This window comes from Aquila chrysaetos, chromosome 4 (assembly GCF_900496995.4).
Source record: "Aquila chrysaetos chrysaetos chromosome 4, bAquChr1.4, whole genome shotgun sequence".
NCBI classification, from domain to species: domain Eukaryota; kingdom Metazoa; phylum Chordata; class Aves; order Accipitriformes; family Accipitridae; genus Aquila; species Aquila chrysaetos.
This window is the reverse complement of record NC_044007.1, coordinates 50,484,119-50,509,802: the sequence shown is the minus strand read 5'-3', so window position 1 is coordinate 50,509,802 and position 25,684 is coordinate 50,484,119. Positions and strand designations below refer to the sequence as shown.

General features: G+C 42.9%; 1 protein-coding gene across 1 annotated transcript in view; it reads right to left on the bottom strand.

Annotated features, from left to right (window-relative positions):
- KCTD1 (potassium channel tetramerization domain containing 1) overlaps positions 1 to 25,684 on the bottom strand; it is a 71,571-nt gene that overhangs the window by 23,378 nt on the left and 22,509 nt on the right. Inside the window, 1 exon segment of the mRNA XM_030012335.2 lies at positions 13,694 to 13,872. Within this exon segment, the coding sequence (XP_029868195.1) occupies positions 13,694 to 13,872 (179 nt within the window).

Genomic DNA, 25,684 nt, shown 5'->3' with positions numbered 1-25,684 from the left:
AGGGAGAAGGCACTGGAGGTCAGACTGGGCTCTGGGATACTAGCACTGATACTGCAACAATACAGTCAATAGAAAAGCAGCAAGAGGGCTGAGATTGGCTTGCAGCTGCCCCTCTCAGATGCTTGCCCCAAGCCCTACTGCTCATCAGCTGTGCCGATAAGACCCACTCCATCCCTGCATCCAGCAGCCCACCCAGAGCGAGCTGCAGCTGCGGTGGGCAGCAGCAGCGCAAGTACACAAGTGATCTTTGCTGCCTCTAATTGCCACCAGCCGCTACCTGCCTGCTTTGATGTTAGAAGTCCTCTGGCAGGGATATGCCCCAGGGATTTACACTGCTGTAAGGAAGGAAGGAGTCTGCCACTTCTACGCCAGTAGTGCAAAGGCAGTTAGTGATGGCTCTGCAGGGATCAGTGAGAAGTGTTGACTAAAACTTGAGCCTCACAACACACTGTCAAAACGAAGGGGTATTTCTCCACTGTACTTCAAGGGCTGGAAAATCCTCTGCTAAACAATACTGAGGGGTACAGAAACAGCCAGTGTATGACTGCAGATAGCAGCTCAGGCTTCTTTGCAGGATCAAAGCCAGACAAGATGTGTTTGCTCCTTAGAGTCTGTGAACACGGGCAAAATTAAATTCCACATCTAATTTTGGGAGTGCATCACTGGCTTATTATTTATTATCACCGGACACTTAGACAAGACAAAGAAGGAGTTTCACCTCAACCTCTGAAGCAGGGAAAGCCAACAGGAATGCATTCCTGCTGGCTGAACCATGTGGAGTCACTTGGTACCGGGGGGGACCGGCTCTCCCCTGTGCTACCCGCTCTCCCACCCCGCTCCCTCACCGCCCTGCCATGCCGCCACAAGTGTTCTGTTACTAAGGCATAATAATATTAGGACAGCGACGAGGAAAATAAACTCTCTCTGCTATGATGGATGTGCCCTCATTTCAGACGTACAGTTAATCAGCAATCTGCTACAACAAACTTGACCTTTATCAGGACTAGATTTCACTGACACTTTTTTTTTTGGACCTCACCCCATTTATTTTGTTCTGTCTGAAGCCTATGCAATTTCTGGCTGATAAAACTTTCATCACCGCTTACCTTACCCAGCGGAAGCACACTGCGAAGAAAAATATTCAGGCATGCGAGGCCAAGGGATGGAGTCCTTCCTGCGGTCCTTCATAGCAACAGAAAGGGCCCTTGGAAAAAACACTCCCAGAGGAGCCGCAGCCAAGCTGTCCCAATCGGGAACAGCCCAGCACGCCCCGGCAGAGCTTCTGCAGGCTCAGGGACAGGTTTGGAGAACAACATGACTAATTTTTCTTCTTTGAATGAGAATTGCACTACCGGCTTTATGCTTTTTGCATGGTACAGAAGCCTATTATATGTTCTTCATGACTCCTAGGGCCCTTCATGTTTGTCATGTTTTCAGGACTTCATTAATAAAGAGAAGGAAGGAGGACTCACACCTCTGATTTAGCTACTTTCCATTTTAATAGGAAATAAAGTGACCCACGTGGAGGCTAAATGCAATTGAAAGTCACAGCCATACCAGCAGTTTCTATTTTCAAACCAATGCTTTGTGCCTTGTAATGATACCAGACAAGCAGTGACTTCCTGTAGCATCCTTTTCACCTCTCCTTTTGTTGAGCCTACCAAGAGAGAAGCAAGAAACATACCTGATTAGGGCTTTTATTTCTACTTCCCAAGCAGGAAATTAAATGCTCACCTCGAACCAGACCTCTGCAGTCCGGAGAGCAGCATCCATTCAGTTTCAGAGAGCTACACCACTAATCCAAAGCGGAAGCAGGAAAGCGCAATTGTAGCTCTGCTGATGAGTTTATCGGGGTTAGCTACTAAGCAAGAAAAGGCCAGTATGAAAGGCATGGCCCAAGGCCCAGCTTTATGAGACAGCAATATTGGAAACTGGGAAAATGAGAATGTGTGATAAAAAGTGGAGCCTCCAAATACACTTTAGCTACAGAAAAGCAGCAGTTTTTCTCCTCTCCCTTTCCCATGAGTTAGGTCTTCCACAGGGGAAATACAAGCAGGGAGGCATCTTTCCTGCCACCATTCCTCCAGCTTACATCTTTCCTAGAATTTACCACCACTTCCCTACTTGTGTATCTCCTTTGCACCAAAAAGGCGGACACTGTCACAGGGCTTTCCTCTGCGGCAGTGTGCTGGATCCAGCCTGACTCCCTATGGCATTACTGCAGCGGGGCTGGAAACTGCCATGAGCGGGGGTATGGCACAACACCTTCGTCAGGTTTTGGAAGACCAGAGGGAAGATTAACCTTCAGGGGAGCTCATTCACAGCAAAAGCTAGCAAAGTAAAATTAAACCTTAATATTCTGCAGAGGATGAGGACATTGTTTTTGAGAACGTTAGCAAGACATGAGAAAAACCTATTTAAAAGTCAGACACTGGCATATCAGGAACCAATCATGTGGACAGCAAAATGTTTGGAAAAACTGAAAGAGGAAAATAAATACAGTCTACATGTTTGAAAAGTATACATGCTAACTGTCTGCTTTTCATATGCTTGATGGTGACTTCAGTCATATGCAGCTGTATCCACAGCACTTGGAGAACAAGCAAATCTTTTTATTGTTTCAAACAGAACACGAGCAGTTTCATATGTGACAAGCTCCAAGTATAAAATAAAATAAAAAAAACCCCACCACCATTTTTCTAAAACTCTGAAATTATACTGCTAGTAAACTAAAATTTAATAGCAAAAGTGAATAAACAATAGCTTTTGAGGCTGGGGAAATTACCATCATGGTGTTATCTAATCTCTCCCCAGAAGTCAAGAATTATGACTAAACCCTTCCAACACAGACATAGCCTGAAATTCTATGTCAGAAGTATGTCCAATTGCATTTGGCAACCCTTAGTCAAGAGAGAGGCTGACTATAATTGGATGAGTATTTGAAGTGCTTCATTATTCATGTAGGAAGGCTAGGTAAAAAGTGTTTTGTAGTCCCAAGACACTGGAGGGTGTGCGTTATTGGGTAATAACCAATTAGGAACGTTGACAGCGCTCTGCCTTTAGGATCACCCTGGCCAATAAAGTACCTGGGTGTATGTTGTTGTGCAAAGGCACACACCCACTGCCTACTGCTCAGTTTATTTAAGCAGACCTTTCACCAGAGGAAATGGAGGACACCCCAAAGGATGTGCGTTTGACAACTCAGTTGCATTCAAAAATACTGCTTCTTCATTCCTCCCTTTGCCCTCCAAAAATACATTTTTTCAATAGCACTTCTGAATTATTGATACTATTGGTTATTGGAAACAAATCTGATTTCTTCTCTGTTTTATTGCATATAATCTGCCAAAGAGCAACATCCTTATTATTTGCAGTAAGGAAACACCGACAGCAAAAGATCAGCTCCTAACCACATAAACTGGTAAAAAACACCACTATGCCATTAAGTAAATACTGCAAACTCAGAACACCAGAAATCAAAGATCTTCCTTTCGTGCTAGTAGTCTAAGAAAAACATACGAATCATTAGTACAGGCATACAAAAGACTTAAAAAACTTCAGTGTTTAAAAACTAACAGTTCTGACACTTGCTCACAGGAACCAGAAATTCAACACCAATTCAGCTCATGATAGTGCAATCCAACCCTTTCACTACCTCCTAAAACAAGGCTAGAATGCATTGATGGTACAAACACTGATTTTTCTTTCCTCCTTTATTTTCTTTATCATTGTAATGAAAAAAATCTGGAAGTTTGTATTCTGATCGAAAGCAAAGCAATTTTGTGCAAGATGCCCAACAGGGCTTTCATACCTACAACAGAAACATTCAAAACTTTTCCTGAATGATTTGCTTGTTTCAAACATGTAAAATATGAATTCAATTTGTTATAAGGACAAACATATCAGTTCTTCTGCAGCTCTCATTTTCTGGCTTGTATCTTATTTAGCCTATCCTGTGGCACTGAGAGTACTGCAGCATTTTCTCTGAAATCCCCCAAACGCCACCTCACCCTCTCCCCCATGTATCACAGATGATGATGTTTTGATGAAGCATCACGGACGGGCCCTCAAGATAATGGATTCAATGGGATACACTTAAAAGATCATTTTTCTCTTTTGTATTGACTGCTTGTGCTGCCCTAAGACAGGAAGGGCTTTCATTTTTTATCTAAGCTGTAAGACCCTGAGGGCCCTCTAAACTGTTTAAGAGGGATCAATTTTCAGATGGGTAGAAGGGGCCCGGCAGACCTTCACAGTTTGGAATGCCTTCTTCCCCTCGGATCGCCGACAAGTTTGGGCGAACCGAAAACCAGCTCCCAGCGGAGCTGCTCTCTGGCATGGCAGCGCTTCCTACTGTTTAGGATTTGTGGTTAGCATTTGCACAGAACTATAATTTATAGTATGCATACACAGAACAAAATAAGAAAAAAAAGTTTTGCAGAAGCAAAATAATCACTACTGCTGATGCAGATAAACAGCAATAGAGCTGCTAAGCAAAGCAGTCCTTGGCACTGGTGTAGCGGCAGGAAACCATTACCCCGTGACAAGGGTTTAATACACTGACATTGTTGCAATTACATCCAGGCAACCTAACAAAACAAATTCATTGTATGGCAGAAAATATTTCCAATTCAACATTGCAACATTTATTTTTTAATTACAGCACAAAGAAGACTTTTGGGGTGTGGAAGGACGTAATCCATCATTTGCTCTGAAGTGACACACTTATGGCAAATGCTGTGTATTATAACTTTCTATGCCACAATAAGTAACTACAAGCAATTTCTTAGGCAAGGAATGCAAAGGGTTTGGGTGTGGTCCTGGGAGATGCTGCTTATCCCTCCATCTCCCTCCGTGTCAGCGGGAGCCGAAGGCAAGCCACATGTTGCTGCACTGGGACTTCAATCAATCCTCCTGTTTCATGCATGTGTCACACAGCTTGTGACAGCTCTCTACCTGCAACACGTCTCATATGAAAAGAGTTTTTACCGTTCAAATTTGGCCTGCGTGAGAACACAAATACAATTTTTAATTAAAAGGAATAGTATTTTAATAGGTCACTTAAAGAACAATTATGTCTACCATTTGACTGACAGGCATGTCACATGTTAACATGAAAATGCCACAGGGGTCTAAGAGGTAGCATTAATCTTTACATTTATAAATTGATGAACTGCTGAAGTATACCCCATTGGATTTAACACTGCTTTGCTCAACCATCTCATTTTAGGAACAAAACCCCTGCATCTTTCTACTACTCTCCCGTTTCACCTTTTTTAATCCTTCACAAACACAAAGTTTCTGATTCACGGAAACTGAATTGCCAATGTTGCTCTCCTTCACTGAGTGCCTGTTCTGCAAAATGCAGTGGTGTGTAGAAATATAAAAGATAGGTCTTCAGTAATTAGCTTGGGTACCAGACGCGGCACAGCTGAGTTAGCTGGAAGCAGGATAAACGAGTCCAGGTGGAGCACTGCGCTATATTGCTTGGAGCATCTGAGCTAGCCCAAGTGTCTACGCACTGTGGAAGGACTGGGTGGGAAGGTCACCGTGAGACCACTGCTTTCCTAAAGGTGTGCCCCTACAAAGCATGCCACAAGAAGTAGCTACAAGCTCAGCTTAAATGCTTTCAAACTGTTTCAGGAACCCCTTGGTTCTCTGAAGCAGGCAGAAAGTGCCTTGAAAGTGCCTAGAAAATTGTCCAAATGAGGTGTAGAGACAACTGTGCTGGAGGAGTCCTACAGATATACGCTAATGTACACATTAGAGGTGGAAATAGTTTATTTTTATTACTGATTCAAAGACTCAATGAAAGAGATCAATAAGTCTCAGAGCATCCTTCCAACTGATGTCACTAAGTGTGAAAGCATCGTCTGTGATATCTATAAAATATGCTGGCTGCTTAAATACTCAAAGAAAGCTCACCATTAACAGGAGCCAGAAAACCAAGGATGTGTGGGGACAAAGGGACAAGCAAGCAAGCGGAGTGCCTTGATCAGGTCAGGTGAAGATCACTTGTGACCTCTGTGAGCTCTGACTCCTTCCAACAGAGACAAAAAAGTGTAGATGAAAAGGAAATTAAGACAAAGCAATGAGGGAATTCAGATGATAGAAGTAGGGTCAATGCTCAGAGCAGAATGGGGACAGAAAAAAAGATACTGAAGGCGTAGAAGTCAGAGAAAGCAACATCCTGAGAGCTGTAGACTAAGGGGAAAGAAAGATTGAGAACAAATGACAAAGGAGAAATAAAGCTTGCCAGATGACAGTTATGACATGACCACATTTGAATAAATGGCAAACCAGTTAAGTTAGAGGACACATCCACGTAACAGGAACTGGTGATGTTCCCCTGCCCAGCACAGCATTTATGTGTTATTTGCATTAAAATGAGTACAGATAACTATTGGGTCCTAAGCAGTTTTCACTGTTTCCTGTGCAACCTTTGTAAATACATCCCCAAATGGCAAACAGACTTGTATACATGAAACCCAGCCAGAAGGTTGATCATTACCAGAAGGTAGACAGAAATTGGAATCTATATCCTAAAGCTCCAAACACACCCAAGAGGTGGCCGGGTGTTGACAGTAAAACTGGAAGCCAAATGTTTACTTCTGCAATTACGTACGTACTAGATGCCAATTTGCTTAGCAACTACATTGCAAATTATGAAAGACCAATGAAGTACAAACAGCTCATGTAGGAGCAGGATGAGAACCTAGTGCTAACATACAGAGGTTCCTGAGTGCAAGGACTGAGTACAGCAAAAGGCAACTGAACCTCAAAACTATGGTTCAAACCTGGACCCTATCAGGAATGACCGATAAGCAGAATGCTTCAGTGCCACCTCAGTTTCTGATGGGCTTTTTCTTATCAGATCAGCAAAACCCATAGACTCAGCACTCTTTTTTTCCTTCCCAAGTATTTTCTTGGTCAGTCAGAATGAGAAATACTGCTTGGGTGCCTTCAGCCTGGTTTATGAAGCCATGCTACTGAGTAGAAAAGTGCAAACACTACAACAACAAACTGTTCCTCACTGACAAATTTCCACCCACAGAGCTAGTATCAAGCAGCCTTTGCAATGAAAGGATTTCTCGGAGCACAGACCCTTCAACTAGTTATTGACAACCTTCCCTCTCCCTGACTTACAGGTTGATCCAACCCATACAACCTCATGCAAGCCTACTGGGAAAGGGATCTATGAACCATACTGACGATATGGATTTTCTTCTTTCGCCTCAAGAAAAATGTTTGTTACTTCAGAGGACTACTGGCCTCAGAAATAAGGAGCTGAAGCCTTTAGCTTTGTAACACTCCTGAATGTAGAAATTTATTCCCCTGAATATTTCCATCCACGCTGTCATAGCCATGCAGCCATAGATAAGCATGGCATGAATCCCGCAATAAAGTCTGCACATCTACTTTCTCTGGGTCTGTGTATGTGCAAAGAGTACTCTAGCAATCCACTATCTTGGTTCTGCTGTCATTTTACACATTTGAGGGCAAAAGCATTGAACAAGTAGAAAACACTGCTTTTTATCCCTCAAATAAATAACACACAAACCCACTTTTACTGACCCTTAGAACAGGTAGACATCAACTCCATGGCCCCTTTCAGTGATGACTTGCCACCAGTTACTACTGACCACACAATGTGAGAACCTGCTAATCTGATCATGCTATTTCTTTCACCGAGTCACCAGCCACCAGCAACAGCAACGACTTGCTGACCTTGCAAGTTAGACATATTACAGGACTAAAATTCAGAAAATACTCACTTGTACTGAGGCGACAGTGATGACTGACCTGTGGTGATCATTAATTGAGGCAAAATGAGGTCAATATATACCCTGAGTTCAATATACACACCTAGAGATACAATTAATCTTGGTTCAGCCAGGACCAGAAAATACCCCTCTGAGCTCTTTATTGACAGATGTGTGTTACAAAAGATTTCTCCTTACAGTATTAGTTGTGTAAATTTTCTCAATTTCTTGAAATAGGCATAAAGTACACTATAATTCACAGTTTTGCTTCTATTTCCCCCCCAAGTTTGTATATGGGGTTACACCAACCAGAACAACTGTACTGAGAGTCTGGTCCTTGTGAATCAACAATTCATTTTTCACTAATACATGCTACTGATGATACTAACATCATCAACTGTTTATCTCAGTTACTGGCATCTATAAATATTTATGCTTAGAGATAGTAATCTTTTACACTTTCAATCATCATCCCAAAGCATTTTACAAATTGCTTTTTTGTTAACCTTGGTAGGAAGCAACCAAAGCTCAAAGTTAAATCAGTTATCTTGGGTCACAGAATGGGTCAGTGAGAGAGTCAATGTATTTCCCTATCCCAAGCCCTCCCTTCCCCTTGCCACAAGACCATGCAGCAATCAAATGATGAAATATAAAAGGTGAATAACTAGATGAGCAAGCCAGGATAGGTAACAAAGATTAAATTGAGCCTCTGCCAACTTCTGCCTATTCCCCCCTGCCAGGAATGTTACAAAATACTAAAAAACTGGACCACTCACACTAACACAGCTGGCTGAGCTAGCGTATAGCAATATTGGAAACTCACACGGAAGCTTGCTCTTTACAATTTGCAACACAATATTTGTTCTCAAAAGTTCAAGCCTGTTGTAGTCTTTAGCTACTACAGCGTCATGGCTATTTAAGAACCGCCACCTCATGGGGCTTTAATGTTGCTACTCTAGAAAGATCACCAAATACCTCCACAGATAGAGGTGTGCCCTTCAGGAAGATGAATTAAAAAAAGGAGAGTGGAAATAAAGATATACTAACACCTGTTCTGCTAGTATTTGCTTAAAAAAAAAAAAATCCCCAAATGCTTATTAGTTAGAAAACTTTGGATTTATCTCTTTAAACAATTAGCATCACATGGCAGCAGTTTGAGAGGCACTATCCAAGGTGAGTAGGAAACGTGTGACGGGGCTGCTCTTGTGGAGACATTACAGAGGGAGTGAGTCCTCTGCAAAGTGCAGACCTCCCCCCCTCCAACAGACCTCCTACTGAACCAGAAGTCTCTAGCATGGTGTTGCAACCTGCAGAAGTTTGAACTAAGGGCCACATTGGTGTCTTATTTTGGAACAGGGCACAGTCTACAGACAACAGAAACCGCCAAAGCTCTGAAACAGGTAAACAGTGCTAACCTGCCTAATTCATCCATGTCCTTGGAGGTCCACCAAGGCTTTCTCGCAAACTGTCAAAGGCAGCCAAGGACAGTCTGGGCATTCTCCTAAGTAATTCTGTGCTCTTGATGCAAAAGAAACCCTTAGCAACCAAAAAAATGCCAGTGTCCTAAGTGGATCCAAGTGTGTGAAATTTAATTTCCCTGAGGGCTGAGAGTGAAGATTGGGCAAGAAAACTGGGACACGAATGGATTGGTTCATATGAAAACCTGAAACAGCCCTGGGCAGAAATTTGGAAGTATTGTGAAATACCATATAAGAAGAATCCATCTTCATATGCAGGGAGTAACTCAAGATGGGAGATGCAGCAATGCAAACAGATACCCCAAAAGGTTCTACAAAGAAATATATACAAGGTTTTTAATGAAATCTTCCCATTCTATGGTGGGAATACAGGATGTGGCAATCCAGTGCCATGGTGTTATGCAAATACTTGCACCAGATGACTTGGACAGAACTAATTAAAAGCCCAGGTGCTTTGAACCCATGAGATAGACAACAGTGCTGATATTGCTGATATCAGAGATATCAGACAACTGATGCTCATATGATCAAAGTTAAACATCTTCCCATTCAGTTCTGATAATCAGTTGAGGTTGTCTTAGCCTGGTACACAATAACTTTTGGTAGATACCATACAGACAGCGTTAAGGCTGAGAGATGTAGGAATGCTGACTCCAAGCAAACGGTTCGATCCTACTGCAAGATGATAATGCACTGAAAGAAGGAGAGTAGGCTGCTCAGGTTCAAATATCAGAAACTAACAGGCCTGTGCTTCCTCTGCTTATAATCATAAATCCTAAAACCTCAACCCATCTTCCACATTTTCTCTGGTGACCATCAGGAACAATGGGACAGCATGCATGTGCCTCAGCTCTCAGGGGAGAAAGGCTCCTTTAGCAGATCCTCATCTTGTATCCATCTTCCCTGGAATAAAAAATTTGAGGCTTTTTCTGGGTGGTGAAAAGCTGACCTATTTTTAAAAAAAATCTTCATTTGCAAAAACAAAATAATAAAAAAAATTAGTGCACCCAAATATTTAATAGATAACTTTGTGTTGCCAGGTATCATCCTGCAGATCTGGTAACGTAAAGTAAACTGAAGGACGTTGAGAAGAGGAGGGCATGATCTAGTTCAAACCAGAACAAATTCCAAAACAACAAAAATCCTCGCAGAATAGAAACAATTTGTTTGGTCAATTCACATGGACATAGGAAAAACTATCAGTTGACAACTGAGAAACAGGAGGAACATTCTGTGTATGGGTGAATGCATCAAGGTCTACAGTCTTGGTGGAGAGAGCTGCACAAAAGGACACCTGCCCCCTCCTCACGCATTTAAAGAAAATTACTATTTCTTTCAGCAGACTGACCTTACATTAGGTCTTCTTGGTAGGTATAGTGATTCAAATTGCCTCTTGAAGCTTAAGTCTGGCAAACTGTATTATTCAGCTGCATGAGATCATGTCTGAGGCATGGTCTCACTGGTGTCTTGGGAGAACATGAAGCCTGTTGACGAGATAAAATAATCATATGGGGTCTTCCTTGTGAAAACAGTGAGTTCTGCCTGGTCTGGAATATAACTGGGCTCCTTTGAATTCTATGCTACTGGATTTTTAAATGAATTTGGGGGAGGGGGTTGCAGTTTAGCATTATTTCAGCTTCAGAATTTAAAATTCTAGGATTACTCAATTCAAACCATCTATTAGATAAGCTGCTTGTCTGTTGGATTGCTTCACTGTGTCAGCCTTTGGCCAGAACACAGATAGGCTCTGATTCCTTGGGTTCTTCAATCACAAGAGCATTTGAGAGAAGCCCTCAGTGGTCTTTCCATAGCAAAGGGCAGGGACCCAGCATCAGTGGCAAGACGCTTTTATAGTCACATCTGGGTTTCTTTGGAGGAATGAATGGATACCCATCAGTAGGCATTTTACATATCAAGGCACAAACCAGGTTGGGGGATCTAACAAAAGAATTACGGAAAATGAGCCCTGTGAGCTTCAAGTCTTTACCTGATATCATTCAAGGAACCATTTTTAAAAGTACTCTTTCCACTTCCTACTCTACTGTCCAGGAAGGAGAAAATAGAGAGGCACAAGATGAGATGCTATTGAACCCAAAAGGAGAAGAAAGAGTACACTTGCTCCAAAGCAGAGACTGCTCTATCAGGATAGCCCTCCTTCACATCAGCAAGTCACAGTGACTCCAAAGCTGCTGGTTTGGATATCACCCTTTCAATCTCACAAAGAAAGATGACTCTGGTACCTGGCCCACAGATGAAAGGTTCATTTTAGGCTTCTGGCCCTTAGACTACATGTAATACGAGTCAGAAGCCTAATGACTTTCATGTCTCAACCTGTTAGATGCTGGAGCCTGCAACCTATGCCTTGACTCATCCCTGGAGCAGTGCTCTTTCAGGCAAGATAATCAAGACCTTATTTTTCATAGACAATACTTCATATGACAGTAAGACTCAGGAGGCTTCAGCTGGCCCAAGGATATCTGTGAGACCCTGCCTTAGTTTTGATCTCATTCACATACATGATAGTGGCAGAAAAAGAAAACATACAAGAAATGTTGACCAAAACCTTGGATTAACTAACAAAGTTAATCTGCAGATATAGACTGACCAGATCAGGGACATCCAAACGAGTTTAATAACTGCTCTTTTGAAGCTGTTAATGCTAAAAAAAACCAAAAAACAAACTCTCAAGTTTTGGAAGTGGCTGGGAATTCCAGGTTCTAACAGCTAGGCTAGAAATATTCACTCATCAAGGGGTTCAAAAGACATTGTAAGAACTGAAACACAAACGCATGTCAGAACGACTTGAAACAGAATGACTATAACTCAGAGTTTGGGTTTTCTTTCAATTATGTTTGAAGAGCTTTAAAATGTTTAATTTATTAAACAGGCTTTGATACTACAGGCATAGCTTCCACTTTCAAGTGCTACAATAGCTCAATTGAACACAGAATACATTAAGCTTAAATTCCACTGCCACCATACACACTTATGAAAGACATTTTAGTGTTTCTTCACTTAAACTAATATGCTGTCCAGGTGAATTTGGCATGGAAACAGAAGCTGCATATATTAATAGCAGCAGCCTCTCATACTGCACACACACCAGTTTCAGACACCATCACTACTCCAGCTACTGAAAAAACGTTAAGTAATCACAACTCCTAGTAGCTGAACACAAGCAGGTCCTAAAAAAGTTCCCCAAAACCATAGATTTGTTTTTTGAAGAACAGTTCAAGTTTTTCCAGACATTTCTTCAATCTCTCCTGGCAGGCCTGTGCTTTGGCATGGCTTCTATTACTTTCCTCTGACTGCCCTTCCTTGAGGAGGTTGTTGTAAGAAAGGCCATGTGCCCAGCTGTTTCTTTTTTATACGCCTTTATTTACTGTTCTCTTCCTCTAGCCCTTGTCAGCTGCTAGTGTCAGAAGCACTGCTCCAGTCCCACCTAAAACCACGTAGGCAATGCTGCAGAGGCAGTAGTCCCAGTGAAACCCATGCTTAGAACAAAATCACATCCCATGAAGTGGGTCTTGTACCCTTTGGAAAGGCGGGTCAGAGTGGTGGGATCGAGAAACTCAGAAACTCCCCCCCGAGTGGAAAGACCATGAAGGTAACACCGCCTTCCTTTTAGAGCAGGATCAGGCAGTGAAGGGCAAGGTATAGACTAATACTGTAGACACAATCAACACCTGCTAACTGATACCCAACTGTTAGAATTACAATATCACTACAGTGTTTATCTGCCATCACCACCACATAATATCCACACACACTATGTTCAATGCACTGTTGTTTTCTTAAAGATGCACTCTTATTTCATCTACTCTACATACACCACTTGCTCATGCATGCGGAAGTTTTCCAACTGCTTAATACCAGTAAGCTACCAGAGTCACAAATGTTTCATTCAGAAGGTACGTGAGAGTTAAGAGTCTAATTATTTGAAAAGTCCTAAGATTCTATAAAAAGTATTCAGTTAATGCTGTCCTATATTTTGTTACATTCAACCTTGCCTTTACCTCAAGTGACACATTCAAGATTACATGTTGATAGTACAGGAGAGTGGTTACTGCTCCAAAAGAAACAAAACAAATACCCCAACACCCCCACCTTTGGACTTAAATGCAGTATCGCTACAGTTTTTGAATGTAATAAACCACAGAACGGGTGCCCTGGCATAAAACCAGAATTCTAGGTGGTAGAAAGTAAGTGCTCTTTACCATCGACTTCATTTCAGTACATACACATCGGGATTTGCAGAAGTGCCATTTGTCTGAAACAGTGGAGCGGGGAAAGAAAAGTCAGTCTCTAACCTCCTACGAACAAAGAAACCTAATTTAATTTTGAAACAAAAGGAACTAAATTTATCATTCTAAGACAGCCCCAGGACGTCCAAGCATGAAATGGAAGAAAAGGAGTTGCCAAAGACATGCAGAACAAGCTTTTTAAAGTTACCTGGAATCAGGATATTTTGTAAGCGTGGCCAAGCTGCTGGTATACATGTGCCCACCCACATCAATGTGAACTGGTGCGTTGGATTTTGTGAGCTGTGCTGGAGTGGGGATGCCTTGATTGTTCAATGGAGATGCAGGGGATCTAGTGATCAGAGGTCTTGACATATTGGGCCGACTGTCCTGTGAAGAGATAGACCTGGGTTAATGATCTCCTTAAACACCTCACAGAAACCCACAGTCTCGAGTCAATAGCATTGTCTCATAGTCTCACCTTATGATTTTTATCTTATTAAAGCACAGACAAATATTTGGCAGTTTTTAAAATCAACCCAGCTCCAAGAGTCTTAACTGGCTAAGTTTAAAATATGTAAAGTGGGGCAAAATCAGTGATAAAACCCACAAAGTAGAAATCACGTTCAATAAAACAAGTTCTTCCTGAACACTGCTCGTGACAGACAATCCATACCAAAAAAAACCATCATTCTCGTATTTAAAAGGTGACAAAGACTCTGACAGAAAGAGCTGCAGACAGAAAGACCCAGAACAATTACTATTTTCCTTAATTAAGATGACCCCAGGTAGACTTTCTGTTCCTTCCCAAGCCCTCCGTCGCTGCCGTACAGTCAGAACAGAAATACAAACCCTCAACTCCTCCATCCTGCACACTCTTCTCTCGAATTCCCAATTCACATAGCACGGAAACAGAAGCAGAAACACCTGGACTAGTCAACTGCTCATGGACTGCAGACCACTGGACATCGACAGCCTTTGAGAAAGACATTTTCCATTTAAAAGTTATACGTATGGCGACAGATGCCCCCGCGTGCCCCGCATAGGCTGCAGGTCTGAGCGACTTCCCGAGGCAGGCGAGCTCCGACAGCGGAGCGGGAGCGATGCTTTGCTGATGAAACCAACTTTTAGTCACAAAGGAAGAGATGTAACGCCAGCAAAGAGCAGACACAGCCTGCGCGCGCGGCGGGTGGGGCAGGGCAGGGCGATTTGCTGGAGCCAGTAAGGCAGGCTGCATTCAAAGTTGGGGATTAAAATAGAAATGCATTCGAGAGCGGTTTTGAGACAACCCCGCTTTTGACTGAAGGAAAGCTCCATACAGGGTGGAATCTTATAGGGATGCCCTGAGAACTAAAAGCCCTTGCAAATTACTTAGTTTTACATTTAAAAGGTAAGCAAAGCAGCAAGAAGTCAGATACACTTCATCACAAAACTCTCTTTGTTCTTTCGACACGTCTTTCAGCTGTAAACATCTCCGCAGAGCCGGGCAGCAAACCTCGCAGAAGCGGAGCACGGCCGTGAGAGAGAGTTACGGGGTATTTGGTCTAGCAAAGTCCGCCGCCAACATCATTTCTCCATTTTTCATGGCTGTTAACAGACTCAAACCATAAAGGCAACATGAGCCAGGTAAATGTCTAACTGAAATGATTTACAGGCCAATGTTGCACAATAAATCCAAGTAATATGTAACAAAAGGCACCTATAAACCACAAGGTACTTAGCTAATTTTCTTTCATACGCAAAAGCAAGCTTAGGTCAAATACTGATAAAAATGAAGGGGATGAAGAAAAACATCTAGTTTGGGTGTTGGGGGGGAGGGTTGGGTTTCTTCTGTTTCGTTATAAGCAGAAGTTAATATAAATCTACAGAAATACCACGCTTAATCACTACAATTGCTTGAGGAGGTGCCTGCAGCATAATGAAGACAAGTCCAGACAAAATAAGGTACACACGCTATGCAAAACTAATGTCTGCTATAAATGCTATGTGGTACAACCACCACCCAAGATGCTACTGATCTGCAGTATGATATTTAGTAAAATAATGAAGAAAAAATTAAAAACAACTGGAAAGGTGAAAGTAAGAAGGCAAGGAGTGATACAAACTGGGGGTAAAAAAAAAAAAAGCACGCATTGGACAATTAGCAGGAGGAAAGCAGCGGGTGTGAGGAAGGGAACACATTTCAGTGCTTAAAAGCAGACAAACTGTTTGAAAAAAATAAAATAAAATCATCAACAAAGGCTGAGACTAAAACGAAAAACAAATTCTGTAACTTGTATGAGGAAGACACCACAACCTCCCTTAGCAGGATCCTCTCTGGCAGAAAGACACAGCCCTGTTGCAATTTAGCACACTGCAGCACCACCGAGTCTGTAATAGTTTTTCAATTGGACACATTCTCCTGTATACCATGCCTGGGGCTGCTCGGGAGAAAATGAACAGATTTGCAGGGTTAATATTGTAGTTAGGCTGGGACCTCATTCAGCATAGCTGCGATAGTGCCGGCTGTGTGGAATGGTAGAAGAATGTGTAGCATAAACATCACTGCCAGGATGGGAGATAGGTCAAAGGAAACCAGTTTCCAAAAATGAGATGTAACCAAGCTGCCATTTACACAGTCTACCTACTAAAATTCCCCCCAAATAAAAACGCTTTATAATAAAACCTTTTGCTATCTTATTTCACCCTCCTCCTTTTCAACACTTCAAGTTACCTGCATTTATTGTGCCTCGAGAAACAACGCCCATCTGCTCAATGTTTAGGTATTAAATACAATAATGCTAACTTTGCTCCAGCCTTAGCTCACAAAGCGCATTTCCCTGGATAAAACCAGTTCACTACTGTTTTGGAGACCACTTTGAAATTAGGCAATGGTATTTCTACTGCAGTTGCCCCAGATAAATTAAAGCAGAAATGGGATTCAGAGAACCAAGTGCTTAAAAGAACAGTTTCTTTTATGTGGCAGAACCCACTAGCGCAGCCACAGCACAGAACATCACCGTCCAATGGGTACGGCATTAAGACCACTCTGACATTAAACACATCAGAGTTAAACAATTGCATTAGTTAAATCACTGTATTGGTTCAGCTATGGAAAGGATAACACAGGGATAAAGAGTCTCTCTGAAGAACTACATGGCTCGGGTTGGATTATTGCAAACATGAAAGTGAACAAGCTTAGGTAAAAAGTGGTTAGAACAAGGCACTGCTGGTAAATTAAGCTTCTACTACCTAAAGTGATTACAAATATAATTCCTTAGAAACAATTACAAGAGGTGAGAAGGGAGTCATAGAAACTAAACTTAATGGGATCCAGCAAGCTATCTAGAACAGCTGATGACAAAAAGGGCCAAAAAGCTCTTCAGAAGCCTTCCTTGGTGTGCTTGGTGTCAGGCAGGTCAGACTTGCACCCAGGAAGGGTTTATAGCTCAGCTATGGCTGTTCCCACACAGGAGATCACAGTGGCTGTCATCTACCTCAGGATCCGCACCAACTTATTCACGAGTGGGACACGCAGCACAGCTAGCGCCTGCGCAGGCTGGATGGGCAGCGACCTTCCTGATCTGTCAACAGTCCGTTTTTCACTTGGCACCTTTTCTTTTCAAACATTTTAATATTTACCCTACAAAAAGTAAATAAGAACAGGAAATCCCAGGTTTTACAACAGCTCCTGTGGACCAAAATACTTCAAATACCTCATAAAATATTTATCATTATTAGTACTCAAAGACTTCCCGCCGCCCCCCCCAACAACTTTTCAAAAAAAAGAGTTCTGATTTCCAATCAGAATGAATTTACTACTGAAACTATATACTCAAAAGTGCTAAAATCTGTGTGCTAGGCAGGTTAAAGGCATTTAGGTTGTACAAAACTTTTCAGTTTTGGTTCAGCACACAAAACCACTGCTCTATTACAGCAGTTTGGGGCTCCTCCGCTTTCTTGCTGATATTTGGAAGGAGTCTTTCAACAACGAGCAGTTAGTAGGCCCAGGTCTTTTGAGTATAACTGAACCTGTTTCTCATTTTCTGCTCTAGGCAAGCCCTCCCCTAGGCTCAACAGAAGCAAAAGCAGCCCTGCCTGAACTCCTCCCTGGGATTTACAAAAATCCTTATGATTTAGAAGTCTTTCTACCAAAGGGGATTAAGGATCATGGAGGAGGGCTTTCAGATCTCCTTTCCTCCCTGCCTTTTTCTTCTATACCACCTTCTCACCAACTCCATTCGAGAATATTGTTAAAGAATAAGCCTTTACATCTGCGTTGAGAAAACACAGTAGCTGTAGGGCTGAGATGCACAGCCATGCAACTGGTCTACCAGAGAACAACAACATAGGAACCGCGTCAATCTTCTGGTAGCAAGTGGAAAAAGTAAGTGATATCTGAAGAAAGCAAGTTATTACAATGTGCTAAGTGTACAAAAATCAGAGAGACAGGAGGCTTCCTCCTCCCCTCAAAATATTCACTCACGTTAGACTGCTATGATTAGCAGTGGTTTCAGAAGTGTTATTTACACTCTGTGGTCTTGAGTAAAGTCATTCCAGTTCCCTTCCTAAGCCAGAAACCTCAACAAAAACCATGTCACTACAAGACAACCCGAGCTCACTCACAGGAGGACTGACATTCAAGTACAAAACATCTACTTGACTCACTGGACAGTGGGGATCATTTTGGGTTGCAGGTCAAGACATTGCTGGCTGGGGTTATTATAGCCAACATCTTCCCTGTGAGCCAGCCCAGCTCAAGCAGGAGTGTATATATATATATATCTGCTATTGAATATACTGTAGCTCTAGCCTTTGTATCAAATTCTAAAATTATCACATGCTCCCTGTCACAGCCCAAGCAATTATTTCTGCCGAGAAACTCAAAGTTACATATTTCAAACTCTCCTGGATTTTTCTGGGGGGAGGTGAGGACAAGCTTGTCTTACCTTGTCTAGACATTAGAAACAATAATCATGCAGTAGTTTATTCTAAAGCATCAAATCTGTCTGTATTCATTATCTTTTTTTTCCACAACAGAAAGCCATGAGAGAGATGTTTCTCCTCACAAAAGCTTGGTGCCCAGGAACAGCTGGCAACAGCAGTCAGCACACTCACATCAGCCACCTCCAGCAGAAAAGTCTCCTCTGAAGTTTGTTCACTTTATGGGGAATGAATCCAAACAGTGAACAAACTTCAGAAGTTGGAGACAAATCCCTTTTCCTTCAGTCCAAAGCAGAAATCACTCAAGTGTCATGGACAGCTATGCACCTGACTCCGAAATAAACAGCAGGCTGATGCTTAGGGGTGGTTGTGGGATGCAGGAAAGCCCAGTTCAAGTCCCTCATCCGAATCAGGAACATTAGGACTACTCTCAGATTCGGCTCCCGCACAAGCGTCCCCATTTTGAGGATGCACTTTTTCAAAACAAACATTTCATTAAAGATTTAAAAAAAAAAAAAAATCATGTCTCATCGCAATGCTTAAACAAGTACCCCCCCTACTTTTTTCAATTCAGCAAAAACAGTCACCACAACAAAGAGGCTGGAGAAAGCATTTATTCAACATAAACAATATCAGTATATTACAAACAGCACTTCTGGAAGGTGTAGCAAGCAGGCAGAGATACAGAGCTACGTGTCCAGGAAGCCCAGGTGCTTGTCCTGCTGAAGGGGAAAATCCCACCCTGGGCACCTCTATGGGCCAGCGATGTCGTCACACCGAATTCTCTGGCTATGGCCATGGTATGCTACATTCACAGATGACACCAGGTTGTGCCGGCCCCTCAGACAGAGCCCTGCAAGGTGGTCAGAGATGACCACATGCACGACATGGAGCGTGCAAGCTGCATTTTGGTCTCTTAAGGCATGCGTGCCTTGCAGTGCCTTCTCTTCACCTTCACTCTGAAGAGCCCAGAAGCACAAAGAAGTTGGCCAGATCTTTGGCAAAAAGTCTTTACACGTGAGCACATCCATACCCTTTCTTCTGCTTCTTCACCCTTCAACTGATAGCTAGTAACTTTCTGAGGACATGGTTGGGCTGTACTGGTGCCACTGGGTCTGCAAAACAAAGAAATAGTGCATTATTTTCCCCAGCGAAAATATGCTGATTGCACTGTCATGTTTTGCCTTTCATCAATATAATCCAACTGCTCTTTTCCTCACAGCTGCGAGCTTTAGGATTGCTGACTCCAAACATGATGAATTATGTTTATAAAGCACAACTCCAAAACAGTTGTGTTTGAGTGCCACATGAGAAACAGGCCCAAAACACTATCAGCTGCAAGTCAGTACCACAGTAAGCCGAGATACCAGGTCCCCTGAGGCTCAGCCGTAGTACTAGAATTATTATTTTAGACCTCTGGAGGAAAAGCCTCATTTTAAATCCTGAATGTCTGTCAACATGTGACAGAAGGTCAAATTATTCTGTGCAAGACAGTCAAATACAATGGAGAGCTTGAGAAGTAGGAAGGTTTTCTTGAGATGCTGAGGCACCCAAGCGTAGCAGACCTACTACTATACTATTCCAAGCAGCTGCTCACTCGTCCCACCACACGTGCCCTGCTTGCAGCACTCAGTATTATTTGCAGAAATACATGCAGCAATACATTTTAGAAAGGTGGATGCCACGAGGCTGCCTGCGAGAGGGGACAGATATATCCAGAGGGGTCCATCATAGCCAGGGTGTAAGGTACAGGCTATCATGAAACAAAACCTTGGCTGAAACCCTTTCCTGGAGGTGCCAGGAACCATGTTAGGCTGTCTTCTGTATCCTGCAATAGCCCAAATACCCTATAGCCCTATAGCAGTGGTGACTGCAGCACTTACCTGACGGGACGACTTTAACTGCTACATCCTCCTTGTCCCAGAGGCACTGGCCCTGGGGTGGAGCGCCGATCCAGCCCTGCGAGACTGGGCTCCCTTGCTCCACATCCCGCACGCTGGCTGCTCACAGCCTCCTCCTCCTCCTCCTCGAGATGCTGGCGCTGCTGAGCACATACACCCGCTCAGTGCTACAAGTGCTGGAGAGATTGTGGTTGCATTTCCTTGGTAAAACGAGCCTTGCTGGGATTTCATCAGAGCTGATCAGGACCTAGAATAAATGCCACAGGTGCAGAGAACCAAATGAAAGGCAAGGGGCTGAAGGAGGCAATGTATTTGTGCTGGATGGAGAGAGCTGCCTGCCTGGAGATGCAGGACAGTTAAAAATGCCCTCAGACAAGAGCTTGAAGACACTTTGAGAATCTCAGCACCCAGTAGCGAAGTCTGCAGCACACAACTAATTTCAGCAGAACAGCTCTAACCACACCTTCATCAGAAACCGGTCACTAAGGCCTTAAGAAAAATCTCTAACTGAAGAAAAAGGATTTAGGGATAAGGGCAGGAGTCAAATGAGGAGCTGTGCTTATACCAGTATGGCAGTAAAGGCGAGTCCAAAACCTGGAAAAGGTCAAGTTTACAGAGACTGGATGCATCTGCTCAAGTGCTTATAAACTTCTCTGAAGATTCCCCTAAGCCTTGAAACTGCAGACAAAAGTTTAATACCTCCCTCAAGATATTCTATAAATTTGTACTCTTTATGGAAGATTAACTCAGCCCCTTGCTTGTTTGGGTAAGCAGTGCTGAGGCCAGCCCAAATGTTTTCATTTATTACATTCAGGCCCTGCAAGGAAAGCTCTGTTCTTCTGCTCTGCCTACCCATTTCTTGCTGTGCACACCCTCTATGCTTTGGTCAAGCAAGTGGTAAATGTGGCTGACACAGGACTGGACTTAAGCCCGTAATGCAAGCAGGATCTTTGGCATATATCCAAGCCATTGCACTATTAAAAAAATCCCATGTATAACTTGGGGGTCTGGCCTGGATTCACTACCCCGAAACACACACAGTTCCACTAGCCACTTTGTCTTTCATAATGGAAGACAACTTCTACGGTCTTCAGACGTGCTGATTTGATTCTTGCTCAGTAAAAGCGGCCATTTAATTTACAAGCAAAACCGGATTTGAAAGCTGCTCTCAATTACTGCACAGCACACCACTGCCCACCTGACACTGTATAATCACAGGGTGTTTATCCCAGGATGTAGCAGGCAAAAACATCCCCTAACCATGCTGGAGGATGCAGTGTTTAGACACAGGAGGACATAGGACCAAGGGTCAACAGACCTGCTGTGCTGCTTCTAATGGTGTCCTATGATAGGAGCAGACTGGATACCTGGCATTTCAGACCACTGGCTCTACCAGGAGCTTGTCTGTTCTGCACCAGCTTCTACTCAAACTAGCAATAAAATTGATTTAGGAGTAACCAAAAGGAAGTGTAACTCCCCAGCCCGAGCCTTCTCTAACTGGACATGCCCAGTTCAAAATATTTCATGAGGTGTATAGCAAAGCACTTCAGTGACCTTCACTCAGCCTTCTTTATTCTCACAGGCAAAAGGGGGATCCTGCCAGATACTGCAGAAACTATTACTAGCCTGTAAGTGCCAAAAGATCCCTCAGTCTCAGCAGAGAAAGGCTGCAGTCATTGTGGACACTTTTTAAAAAAAAAAAAAAAAAAAAAAAAAAAAGAAAATAGGAAACGCTATTAAAAAGATGAGCAGTCCCTGGGAAAGAGGCTGCCAGGTCTGAAGAGCCTTTAGCAGCCTGGCAGCCCTGCCCACAACACTACAGCTGATACAAAAGTCTTTGCTTCTGCTGCCCCAAGGACAGTTTCATTTACTTTCCTTTAAACCTGGAAAATAGGTCGCTTTTCTTCTCTTACCTCTATCAAACCTCAGGTAGCAGAGACAATGTGAATATACCTGTACTTCACAGGAAAGCAAGCACACAAAGGGAGTTTCACGTTTTGGCAAAGGACAGAGACGACAGACCAGTTCTTCTCCGTACAAGGCTTCATTCATTCCAGCGAACAGCATCGCTCCAATACTTTGGACCACTTCATCCCTGCTGCAAGAGGCGTGGCCTGCCAGCACCTTTGCAGATAACGTACCTATATACTCCGGGGCTCCATCCAGAGTCTGTACCTCCTCCCTGACAGAGGCAGCCGCTCGGGCAGCTCTCCCCAGCCCTTGGGAACAGCCCAGCACAGAGCAGCCAACAGCTCCTGCCACCTCCGGGAGGGATGGAAGATCTCCCAGCTCATCTCCTGCACCCGTGAAGACAGGCGTGCAACAGCCACCTCCACCCCATGCATGTACGTGGGGTTCAGACCAGGAACGGACATGGAAAGGGAGAAGGGAGCTCGGAACACTGGAATCCATCTTCCAACTGTTCCCAGGTGGACACCTTGTAGGTTGAGATATATTAATAATGTAATTTTTAGACAGACTTCTCACTCAAGTGTTGTTGCCTTTTATCCACTTCTAGCAGGCACTCTGCATATTTTGTAAGAGTCTTTACATAAGAAAAGGACAAGAAAAAAAAAAAACCACTCCCTCCTGGGTTTAGAAGGAAAGGAATTCTGTTTGCCAGAACCACGCTGGCATATTTGAATACAAAGTTAAACAAATCCTTAAAGATGGTGTCAAAATTTGAGTGGGAAAGAAACCAACTGGTTACATTCTTCTCGGACGGAGTTTGCAATTTGTCCGATAATCTTCTGGTGAGAAGCAACACCAAAAAACAAGCATTGCTGAAATCTGTTTTGTTTGTGAGTTAAGATCCTATCAGTACTACATGAATAAAGATTAACATCTTGAATTGCAGTCATATCTGAAGATTTTAAAGACCCATAAAAATGCAGACTTCAGTGGGATAACTGGAAGATCGTCATGAACTGTCAGAATTTGAGAAATAGGGTTTTATTCTTTAGATTTGACTCACAAACTGAAGAAAAATAAGCCCATACTGCCTTATTTGAAGTTAATTTACACTCCAGTTTGAATAGCACCTGCCCTTGGGTATGTTCCAGAAGAACATCTACCTTTCCACAAAGGGAGGCTAACACCCATTGTAAAACTTCCAGAGGCACATTAGATGTCTGTTCCCCCCCCAGCCATTTCACCCTTAGAAGTAGAAGGAACACTGCCAGTTACAGCCTGTGCTGAGGAAACATGAGTTATAATTTTACCCTGGGAAAATTGCTGAACTGGGAGCTTCTGGTGTGGCATAGGTCTTGCCTTCGCAATCCACTGGTTCTTTTGATTCAGAGAGGCTTTGAAAGGGTGGTGATGAAAAACATAGCCTCTCCCTTTGAATCAGCCAGCCGCCTGCTTTCCTTTGCACTTTTAAAATTTGGTTTATTAATTTGCCTAGGAGCAGAAAGAGATAATACTGACCCATCTAGAGAAGATGCGGTTTTGGACATATCAACAGAACATTATCTACTTCAGATTGAACATGCAAACAACAAAAAACCCACCTTCAGACTATTTGAAGAATTTTGTATCTGGAATCACCTTACCAGGCTTAAGAAAAACACAGGAAAGCCTCTATTAGCTCTTCCTGTCATATGAAGAGGAAAAAGGAACGGGAGAAATTATAAGGATCCAATAAAACAGTGTCTTTGAAATGCTGTAACACACAAGAGCTCTAAGCACTCTCCAGATGTTTCTTGCAGCAACCAATAATAAAATATTCTCAGATGGAATCGTAATTTTGAAGACATTGTGTCCACTTAGTAATTATGAGACTAGACAATAAAACAGACAGACAGCTTCATCTATAACCTAACTGCAGAAAAAAGGCAGAAAAGGGCTTTAAAGCCATACATTTGTAGTTATCTGATTTATGATGAAGATGTAAACAGAACTACAATTTTGACAGTTGCAGTTCAGGCTGGTAGAGAATTAGAAATACGGTGTGAAATTGTAATCTTAAATTATACATCCCTTACTCCCATTATCAATGCAACACAACGCTATGGGCAAGAAGGAATGACTTTTAGGAGCCCTGCATCATCGCTGGGTTTTCCTCCTGTCTCCCTCCCATCCACCTCCCCTCCCAGCAGGTCTCCGAAGCCAAACTTAGCAAAGCACCAACCCTATCTCTCAAAAATTATAACCTACTGAAACCCCACCAGATGGACAGAGACTGCCAAGAGGGAGGACAGTGCGAGGAAAGGGTAAAAGCTGAACTTACTGAAATGACAGGCTTTTTGGAAGTCCTTGTTAAGATGGACTGCAATAGGGAGCGTTTACTCAGCTCTACCACGATCCCATGCATTTCCAGGGCTGGCTGGGACTTTTTCCTCTCCTCTTGTAACTCCCATTAAAATTATCAGCCTACAGATTTCATAACAAGCAGGAGAATGAAAAAGCCCGAACACTATCACGAGAAAAATCGTATTAACATTAGCTATTTCAAAACGCACGTGGGTTACTTAACACCTCGGGACAGGCGGCATAACACCACACAGGTGCTCCCGGTGCGGGGACAGGAAACAGATCCCTGCTAAAAATACACATACGAGGCAGCATGCAATGATGGAGACCTCCCAAGAGCTCTGGAAATGGGCTATCCACACAGCGCGTGGGACCTGAACCGAAAACCGTCAGTGACCCAGATACTTCCCCACCCCATACTGAAATCTGTCTACCTTCGGATTTTAAATCCCTCGGAGGAGTAGGTATGCTTTTTGGTGGCTGGTAGGAAGGGGCTGAAGTCCTGAATTAAGCTAAATACAGCCATGGTTAAATTCAAATTGCTCCTTCAGTGCAGTAGCACATAAAGGTTTTTAGTTCATTTTACCTCTTTTCTGGTGTTTGAGGTTTTCTTAAATGCTAGGAAGGCATTTAGGGATGAAGGGAAAAAAGGAACGGTAGGCATATGACTATGGGGTCAAGCAGCAATTTTTTTGGTTAGTGTGAAGGGCAGGATTTGAGGAAAGGAGAACACAGGAGTCTGCTCTGGAAGGCAAGAAGAGTGCTTGGCAAGATGACGACCATATGGCATATGAACAAAGCATATTTTAGATTTGGTTCATTTGATTCCATTATGTGTAAAAGATACATTAGGATCCAGGGCTAAGAAATACCATTTGGATTATTATTGTTTTCAGACCTGTAGAGATTTCTCCAAGTAGTCATTGTAGCTCATATGATAAAAACATCCATTTGGCACCTAATTTTAGCATTTTTTTGCCCACAAGGGTGGATTAACCCTGAATTTATATAACCATATGCTATATGCCAACAGAAGCCATCATTGCCACTGCCAACCTCATGAAGCAGCAATCCACTATCTAGCTGTAGACAGAATGACCTCTGCTAACTAGCTCAGCAAACTC